The sequence below is a fragment of the Osmerus eperlanus genome, chromosome 16 (genome assembly GCF_963692335.1).
Source record: "Osmerus eperlanus chromosome 16, fOsmEpe2.1, whole genome shotgun sequence".
NCBI classification, from domain to species: Eukaryota; Metazoa; Chordata; class Actinopteri; order Osmeriformes; family Osmeridae; genus Osmerus; species Osmerus eperlanus.
Window position 1 is genome coordinate 14,998,481 of NC_085033.1, and position 10,282 is coordinate 15,008,762.

A 10,282-nucleotide genomic window follows, 5' to 3' on the forward strand; every position below is an offset into this window, starting at 1 on the left:
TAAAGAGAGGAGAGAAAGATTGAATCTAGCGGGAGAAATAAGGAAGAGTGAGTACAGAACAGAAAGGAAAAAGAGGTGAGAGTGGAATGGAGAAAAGGGAAAAGAGAGAGGGAGAGAGGGAGAGAGAGAGACAGAGAGAAAGGGGGAATTATACAGCTTTTAGGGAGAAGTGACAGGTTGAAAACTTAGCAGAGGGATTTGCCGAGGAGATCCTAAGATCTTGTCACGAGTAAACGGATTCAGGAGGGTTTGGAGGCGTGGCCTTGACAACAGACGAAGAGTAGCGCGGGTCCTTTAAACGTATGCAGGTATCGAGTTTATAAAAAATAAAAGTCCGTTAGAACTGGGCTTTAGGATGAAGGTGCGGCTAATAACGTGTCTCCGAGATGCCTCCTGGCAAATTGCTTTGTTATTCTTGTCAAAAAAGGTCTCCTGAAAGCAGTCGATTTTAAACTACACATCAAAATGATTAATTGCCCTGGGAAGAACAGATGCTGAAATACCCTTGAATGGTGCCGGGGAGGCTAAAGCTGGCTGGATGGCAGACCTAATGTATTCATGAAGTTGCAGACACATCATTAGGGCTATTAATTAGCTATTAGTGAGCAGTATTCACCGGCACCGACTTCTGTTTATTTATTTATTTGCGAGTGTGTGTTTCTTTGGGGGGTTAGGGGGTTCTCCTCTCAAATATTTTTAGGCTGTTGGCAATTTTGTATTCGTTTGAATGTAGGCTTACAAAACAATCATTTAAATTAGAGAATGAAATGTAGCCAGCCTTACTGTGTTTGGCTTGTCATTATACATTTTAATGACAACCTTTATGATTTTTTACCATTTGCTTCGGCAGGGCCTTCTTTTTACACGAACGTTAGTCTACCTGAGCGCGCTAGACCGCGGTCGAGTTAAATCACAGATTTAAATCCTTGATTTTAAGCACCAAACGTCCGACGCGACGGATCAATACCCAACGTGACGAGCATGACTGTGTGCCTAAACAACAACACAGAGAGCCACTCTTAAAGCTTTTACCGCCAGGATGTGAAAAGGAGAGGTGAGTTCTTGGGTCAGGATGAGAGGTAGGCTGACCGAAATGGAAAGCTCTTGTGACACTCGGCGTTCAAAGCTTTCAGAATCGCTGGACAGTAGTCTAGCTAAGCTCCACGCAAAGGAGCTTTGAGAAGAGGCGCTGAGAAGAACTCGTTCTCGCTTTAATTGCTTTAGAAACGGTCCTCACAATGAGACAGTGCCCAGATTTACTTCCCGTTTAAGTTCTTATTTCCATTGGTTCACAAGTTAATCCTCTTTCTTTCACAGACCTGAAAAACCGAGTGATATATAGCAAGGCGACAGAACCCGGAGAGAAACACGAGTTTGCGAGGCTGTGAGATTGAAAAGAAACTTTTCATCGTTGAAATGCTCGCAGTGTTGAAATATATGCAGACCTTCTGTAACAGTAGGAGGTTGTAAATGGGCCTATTGCAATTAACCCATGGGTGTAAACTAACAATAATAAAGTGAATGATTGTTGCAAATAGGCTACTGGTAGCCTACAATTATTATTAATATAATTAATAATGATAGCCGAATTATCATAGGCTAAGGCATGTAAGTCAGACGTAGTCATTATAATTTAACAAACAAATAATGCAATGAATATGGAATATTACATTTTAAAATAATCATCGATCAATAAAATCTTACCTCGTGTCGTTGGGGGAGCTTGGTTGACAATCTTGACAGAAATGTGTTCTATTTCAAAGATAATTTATATAGGGCAACTTTAGAAGATTCTGCGGAATGTCTTTTTTAATGGGGCCACATCAATCTAGAAATTGTCATCTGTGACATGTAGAAAACAAGTCAGTAATAGTGTGTGTCAGCTGCAACGTTCGTTTTATTACTACGGTAACACATTTCTTACGCTTGTGATACAAACTATTGTTTCCAATTTACAGGTCTCTCAAATTGCGCCTACATAAAATTATGCTCTGAAAACAGAACGGATTCTATTGAATTCAGAATTCAAATTGAACTTACCGGAATTAACTTGCACGTTTAGGCCTGAATAACCTGCTTCCCCCTATACAATAAAGTTTCGTTTTAAGGTTTTGACTCTATAGCACACGCTTTTATTCACATCTCACGCAAGCACACACACACACAACAATGTGGATGTAGCCTACTTGTTCATAGAAAGGACTGCGAGAAGAAAATTTCAATTAAGGAGCAATGTGCAACTACATTCAATGACCAAATTCATTCATGCGTCCGATGGGCTATTTATGGGGAAATAAACTACAACATTGTTACTGAACACATAGAGTATGTATGGGCCTAGACTTTTTACAGGACAGTAGTTTCATACTCTCTTTTCCTCGTTTGTCTACATTTCAAATTTCTGTGGATGTTTCGAAACCATGGTCAACGATTAAAGTGCGGTTAGGATTCCCTGGCCGTCTTTTCTCAAATAATATTATACAAAATATGCAAGCTTTACATTAAAGGGCTACTTTACGCTGCCCTTAATTCCCACCTAAACGGTTTTGCTCCGGGAGAAGAAATCTTCTCTAAAAAACCCTTCAAGAAGAGAAGGGCATTATTGTTTTAATCCTCTTACCCGCAGTCGTTTTAAGACAGGGGTTCTGCTAGCTCAAACGGCGGCTTGTCTTCCCTATCCCAGCCCAAATCCTCCAGGACCGGGAACGGTTCTAAAGGCAGTAGGCTGGCATCTATTAGTGATCTTTCTCAAGTCTCACTCCTCTCTCTCTCTCTCTCTCTCTCTCTCTCTCTCTCTCTTTTTTTTTCTTTCTTTCTTTCTTTCTTTCTCACTCACTCACTCACTCACTCTCTCTTTTTGTCTGTCTGTCTGTCTGTCTGTTTGTCTCTGTCTGTCTCTCCTTCAAGCTCCCTCTCTCATCTCGAATGGCAGGGTGAAAGCCGAAAAGCAAACACAACTAACGCGCGTGCTTGAGATATTCGGTTCACCAAAACCAAAAGGACTTGAAGTATTTCGATGGACTGCTCAAAACATCGCTTGAAATTGTGTGATTTTAACATTGTTGAAATGTAAATTAATTCAGGAGATAACAGGGAAACTTTTTAATGTTTGACAGACTTCCATGTTGAGTTTTCTAAATTATTTAATAATAAAACTAATGACCAAAAGCTCACTTAATCCTTATGGAAACTAGCTGAAGCAAAAACTACTTTGAATCTTTAGCCTCCAGTTTACCTTTCTCCCTCAATATGCACGTAAGCGTAACAATGTGCATGAATTACCAAAGTCAAATGCATTTCTTTGTGTTTGAAGTGAATCATTTACCAAGATATTAAGTGTATTTATTATTTCTAACTAAAATATGTTCATGACTAAACAGGACGTCAACTTTGCTTTATCATGTGATAAAGTGAAAAACATGTAAAACATCCTTATCCTACAACCAAATACACTTGCTTTCCAGAATTAGATTTGAACGGCATCAATAATCTCTTGGCAAATGTTTATCGATTCCGGGAAGGGTTATGTGTAAACGTGTTGACTGACTTATAGCCTAACGGTTATGAGGATATTATCAAGATGGTGATTTTAAAAAAATAAGTAGGATCATTAAAGTCTGTTGGGCTTCTAGTGGAAAAACAGCTTCTTACTTTGATTGACAGCTTCAAGGGCCACTAGAAAGCTTCTATGACCTCACGGAGCACTCTTTAAAATCCCTCCTCCGCTCTTGCGCCGGTAGATGGCAGCTTCCCAACCTGGGCGCGAGACGCAAAGGATTCTTGACACGCGGGACATACAGCGGAGAGCGCGCTGTACACACAGCAACAGATCTCGAGCTCATGCGGACTTGCGAGCCTTGTTTATCGCGTGAAGAACATCGCGTGGACATTATTCTGAGGAAGACAACAGAAAAGATAAATATAATATTTAGATTACAGAGACCGGATACACTTTAAAACACCGAGGATCGGACAGTGTGAGGAGAAAGGTAAACAGTTTGACCATTCCTTGCGGGAAAACTTCAGCCTGCATTAACCATGAAACTAGAGTTTGGGGTGGAAACAGTGAAAAGTGTTGTATAAGTGAAATAACAGACAATAACAGAACCGCATCTTTTATGCATGATTAATAAAGAGTTATATTGTGCATGAGATAATAGAAGTTTTAGTAGTTATGTGGGCTTGGCTGTATGAGATAAATGTTTACTTAGCCTAACATACAATAACAAAATCGTTGCTTTTTTCAGGATATATTAAGAGGTATATTGTGTTTCCTATATGAATTTATTGACGTTTTAGTTTATAGGCTAGAGAAACTGGATAGCCTAAAACACAGTTTCTTGTTCTTGAGTTGATCGTGACACATGGCGTTAGATTAAAAGCTTCTGTAGGCTATTTACTCTGATGTATTACTACTAAACAAACTGACTCCCTCTATATCTTTACACCTCTACATTAGTCTAAGACCTCCTGGTTTAACCAATATTAATTGTATGTTCGTTCAATCGTATAACGTTTTGATAACGTGCTCCAGCTCTCTAGTTGCCCTTTAGAAATTCTGGTCTGAACTTAGACGAAGCGTACTTTTAGAGGCCACGCGGTAATATACAGTTACACTTTATGTAAGTCTACATTTTGTCCGCACATTCTCCAATATCAAACATTTAGTGCTCATGCAAGAAACATCTTCTAGTCGGTAAAATAAATCCTAAATAAAACCAAATTTAAACGTATAAAAACGTTCGATTCATATATCATAAATCATATACACGTCACGATGGTTCAATTAACGAATAATTAACGAATTACATCTCAACAAGGTAGGCGACATGTGGCTAAAGATGTTCTTTAACCCTCGACCTCTCGTGAAATTGTCAAACAAACCCTCGTCTCGCGCGGCCTGTAGTGTTTGTGACTGCAAACACCCCAGACTGGAACGTCGCCTCGAGCCCAAGGTTTTTAGCATAACATTTTTCCTGTTGGAGTCAGATCAAAAGAATTGTACTGTACATGTCATTTACATAATGACGCTTTAATAATCGAAGCGTTTTGTGCTGTAGTGCCAAGGGCAATTAGAAAACACACGAATAAGTCAAAACATATTTTGACAACCTACACTTCGTTCTCTCTTTCTCTAACCTTCTTTATTTCTCTCTCTCTCTCTCCTCTCTCTCTCTCTCTCTCTCTCTCTCTCTCTCTCTCTCTCTCTCTCTCTCATCTCTCTCTCTCTCTCTCTCTCTCTCTCTCTCTCTCTCTCTCTCTCTCTCTCTCTCTCTCTCTCTCTCTCTCTCTCTCTCTCTCTCTCTCTCTCTCTCTCTCTCTCTCTCTCTCTCTGACACACATACACACACGCATCATTCGTTTTTTTTTTTGCACAGCACTGTACGTCTGTCCGTGTCAACGGTGATGATAAATGGAGGGCCTCGCAGTCGAAACCTATTTGCACTTCCATTAGACGGAAAGCCAAATGGGGATCAACATGCATATTTTAGCCGCAGAGAACCCATACATCTCAGCCAAAACGTTGCCCCGGGCGATGGGATAAGAGGCCGCGAGAGAGGGGAGGGTGGAAAGCGGGACCCATTCAACTCAAATACTTGAGGGAGCAAAGTAAATGTTTAGCGAGGAACCTTCTGTCCAGGCGAATTAAACTATTCCCCATCGCCCTCCGATCACATTCATCAGAGCCACATACTCTTAATAGGTTGGGAATGGGCACTGCGGGCGTCATTCACACACACACCCACACACATGCCCCCCCCCTCCTCACACACACACACTCAGAAACGTCTTAAACACACCCAAACACACAGAGATAAATAGCAACAAGAAAAATAGATACCAGAAAAAATATATTTGTAATTTGGGGTTTGATATTGCGTAAAATATGAGCCTACTTATAATTCAGATTCGTATATAACATATTTATCGTGATGAAATATATAAATTTGTTGCATAAATTAGGCTATATGATTCACTGGGTACAGCTAGTCTCAACCCAACAGTTGATTTTCACAGTGATAAAAATAAAATACAAAATTGCGTCAAACTGTCAATATAAATATTATTCAATAGCCAAGCAATAATATGTTTTATAGTAGGCTAATATTAATAACATGATATGACATAACATAACCATAACGATGTGTATGTTGTGAATAAAAAAGAAATTATTAACCAGGATTATAATAGTACAATAACACAGCCCATACGCTTCATTATTTGTTGGCCATTTAAAATAATTCTGTTTCTGTTTGACGTTTAAATGATGGTTGCCGTATTAAGCAGCTCTGGTATTCCTCAGTTCATGTTTATAGAAGAGAAAAGGCGTGGAATATTACCTTGGATTGGATGCAGTAGGGTCAGCCTATAGTGAATTGAATTAAAATAGTCTTTATCGTCAAGCATAGACAACTAACATTAAATTAAATATGTAATTTTGTTATATATTACACTGGTATACACTGGTATACACTGGTATACACTGGTATACCAGTGTAATATATCCTATAGGCATCTTGTTTCAGACCCACATCAAACGCTTGCTTGTAAAATTGTGGTGGTGAATTATGATCATCTCATTTAGCCATGGGCATGATTGAGGATTACACACTAATTCGGTTTTGTAATAACCTATATGATTCAAATAATGACAAAAAATTAAATTTACTGAAAGATCTGTGAGTCCCCACGCGCTCTTTAGAATAGGCCTAAAATACTTGATCTTGTGACAAAATTACGGGTGCAGTTGTGTGTCCAAGTTTTTTGGCATGAGACATGCACCTCCTAGTCTAGCGAAATCGATTGCAACATTTAACTAAATAAATGTGTTCCCATTTAAAAAAAATGTTGCTACGTTATTTTTAAAGAAATAACAAACACAAAACTACAGGCATTTTTAGGTGGACTAATTTACTCCGAATAAACTCAAATTTGGGCGATTTAAAACTTTTGGAACTCGTCCTTCTCTAGATCCCGCGACAGTCTTACCTGTCAGCACGAGGGGCTCGCTTTGGGAGATGGCAGGCTGTTCTAGGCTGCGTGTCTGTAATAGCTTCGTCCACTGCCCGGCCACGCGATCCCTTCTGTCAGGCCCTTCCTATCCAATACATATATAATGTTGTCCTAAGGGCTTCATCTAAAGTGAATGTCTAAACGTTGCAGGAACTCCTCGGCCTACCCGTGAAACTGTCTGGTAATGTTACCGGGTTAAAGTTATTGGTACATTGTCAGCAATTTAAAAAAGAAAAAAAAAAATATATTGTGCAAATCTGAACGTTAAACAATAATTAAAAATATTCAAATATTTCAATTCAATTTCCATAAAAATATGGATCATATGCGCATATTTTGAAAAAATTTGATTGGGTATAAGGATAGTGCCTCTGTTATTAAACGAAATGATATCTTTATCTGCGTCATAACTCAATGGTCAAATTAAAACGGCGGCTAGTTTATATAATCCTATCCGGTTTCAGGTTGCCATCGAGACCCGTAACAAATCGACTTATATCGTTTCTAACCCATTTCATCAGCGAAATGATCTCTCAGGCGACGCTTTCAAGGGGGATTTGGCTTTGCTGCGATCACAGAAAAATGAAGTGAATAAATTCATTCATAAAGCATCCGTCACGCTTCATTAAGTGAACGAGTGATAATTACACCAATTAAAACCCTTTTGTATAATTAATGGATTGAACCGAGCGATAATTGGATGTTAATGGATAATGCTTTTGTCGGAGTCCAGATATTAAAATCTATTAGCCCCCTGAGGTAGTGAGTCAGCTGTCTGTGTAAATGGAGGGTCGGCATCTAATGATCGCTACAGGGGTGCGGGCGCGTGGCCTTCAATTAGACCCAGAGCGCGAAACACAAGTAAACAGGGTTAGCAGTGACCTGCAGGTCTCCATGACAACTTTGTCAGGTCTAAACGAAGTGACAGTTTAAATGAGCCTACACGAGCCCAATATTAGGCTTCTGTGTACTTGAATTTTATTTGATCTTTTCTTCACAAACCTAGGCTACTTATTGTAAGCATACGCACTTCATAACTGTCAAATAGAACATTTAAAAAGGAAAATACTGCAGGTGATATAGGCAGGCACGAGAACGCGCCAATTCGTGAAGGGCAAATCGCTCTTTGATTCACTGCCACATACATACTTACATTTCCAACTCCTAACAGGATGTTTGTGTGTGTTCACAGGTCATGCAGCACTACGGGGTGAACGGCTACTCTCTGCACGCGATGAATTCCTTGAGCGCCATGTACAACCTGCACCAGCAGGCTGCGCAACAGGCGCAGCATGCGCCTGACTACCGGCCATCCGTGCACGCGCTTACCCTCGCCGAGAGATTGGCTGGTAATTGAGATCTAAAAATGATATCGAAACAGACATTAATTAAACACACACACTTGCAACCTTCCAATGACCTTCACCGTCCAATGAATTAAACTCGCCGTGTCTTATTCTCTTCCAACGGCTGCACGTTTCAAGACATCATCCTCGAGGCTCGCTACGGGTCGCAGCACCGCAAACAGCGGCGGAGCCGCACCGCCTTCACGGCACAGCAGCTCGAGGCCCTGGAGAAGACGTTCCAGAAGACTCACTACCCGGACGTGGTCATGCGCGAGCGGCTGGCCATGTGCACCAACCTGCCCGAGGCCCGCGTGCAGGTAAGGGCACGAGCTGCCGGGAGATGATTTGCCCGATTGTAGCAGATACTACATTAGACTACATAATGTGACTTAATTTATTATGTGTCAAGAATGTATAATTTCACAAACTCATATATTTATTGTAGCATACCTTCCCTAAGCACAGACACACATAGCAGGCCTCTAACCTGTCCACCTCCCTCAGGTGTGGTTTAAGAACCGCAGGGCAAAGTTCCGTAAGAAGCAACGCAGTCTGCAGAAAGAGCAGCTCCAGAAACAGAAGGAGACCGAGGGAGAAGCGGCAGGAGCAGGAGGAGAGAAGGAGGTGCTCCCTTCCACCACCATCCTCCCAGACGTCCCCCAGCTCCTCCCCTCCTCCTCCTCCTCCTCCTCCTCCCCTCTTGATGCCGGCGAAGTTCCGGGTCATCCGTTGCCGTTGGAGATGGAGCTGAACGTGACGTCGGCGGAACAGTCGGGAAGCGAGTCGGCCGCAGAGGACAACGCCATGGAGGAGGAGGAGCTTAAGATGCAGAGGGAGGAGCTAAAGATGCAGAGGGAGGAGTTTAAGTGCGAGAGGGTGATGACACCAGGGACTCTGTCTCCAGGGTGTAAAAGACTAAGCCCAAAAAATGGTGAGAAAACTGTCTCTATATCTATATATGTGTAGATATGTTCATAAATATCTCTCTATATCTGTATGAGTGTAGATATGTTTATAAATATCTATACGCTCTCTCGTCTCTCCCCAGACTCCCCCCTGGCCTCGCCCCTGGCCTCGCCCCTGGCCTCCCCCTCAGTGACCCCCTCCTCCTCGTCCTCCGGCGGGGTGGGCGGGGCCATGTCCCACTCCTACTCCTCCTCCCCTCTCAGTCTCTTCCGCCTTCAGGAGCAGTTCCGCCAACACATGGCCGCCACCAACAACCTGGTCCACTACCCCCCGTTCGAGCTGTCCTCGGCCAGCCCCTCGCTGCCCTACCTGGGCATGAACGTCAACATGCCCCCTCCGCCCCTGGGCTCGCTGCCCTGCCAGTCCTACTACCAGTCCCTTTCCCACCACGCCCAGCAGGTGTGGAGCAGCCCCTTGCTCCAGGCCTCCGGAGGCCTGCCCAGTCACAACAGCAAGACCACCAGCATAGAGAACCTGAGGCTGAGAGCCAAGCAGCACGCAGCCTCCCTGGGGCTGGACACGCTGCCTAACTGAGCCCCAGGCTCCGAGTGCGGCCTAGTTCCCGGCCGGAGGGAGCTTTGGGACAGCCGAGCTAGTCCTGCAGGAACCGTCACCTCCTACTTTCCTGTCCCGTGACTTTACGTGTTGTTCGATCCCCGGCTTCTAGTCTTCTGGAGGACATGGAGACATTTTGAGGAGAAAAAACAGTAACTAAATCAAAACAACAACAACATCTCACCTTTGGACCCTGATCCTCCCTGCTGTCCCATCCAAGCGACGACGAAACACAACAACGCGACTCTGACGCAAGACAACCTCCTGGACCGTGTGTGTGGGCATTACCCAGACTGGTAGGGAAATGACTCTTCTGATTGGCCAGAAGGGGACTAGACTTGGTTCCTGATTGGCCACTTATAGGTAACTGATTATGTAAAACACTTCCTGTATTGGTGATC

The 10,282-nt window shown here is 42.6% G+C and overlaps 1 protein-coding gene across 1 annotated transcript; it reads left to right on the forward strand.

Moving 5' to 3' along the window:
• The first annotated feature begins 3,754 nt into the window (after nt 1-3,754).
• dmbx1a (diencephalon/mesencephalon homeobox 1a) lies at nt 3,755-9,916 on the forward strand. The gene is made up of 5 exons (XM_062481486.1): nt 3,755-3,989; nt 8,207-8,363; nt 8,499-8,677; nt 8,865-9,291; nt 9,409-9,916. The coding sequence occupies exons 2-5, from the start codon at nt 8,210-8,212 to the stop codon at nt 9,858-9,860; spliced, it is 1,212 nt and encodes a 403-aa protein (XP_062337470.1). The 5' UTR covers nt 3,755-3,989; nt 8,207-8,209; the 3' UTR covers nt 9,861-9,916.
• The last annotated feature ends 366 nt before the right edge of the window (nt 9,917-10,282 follow it).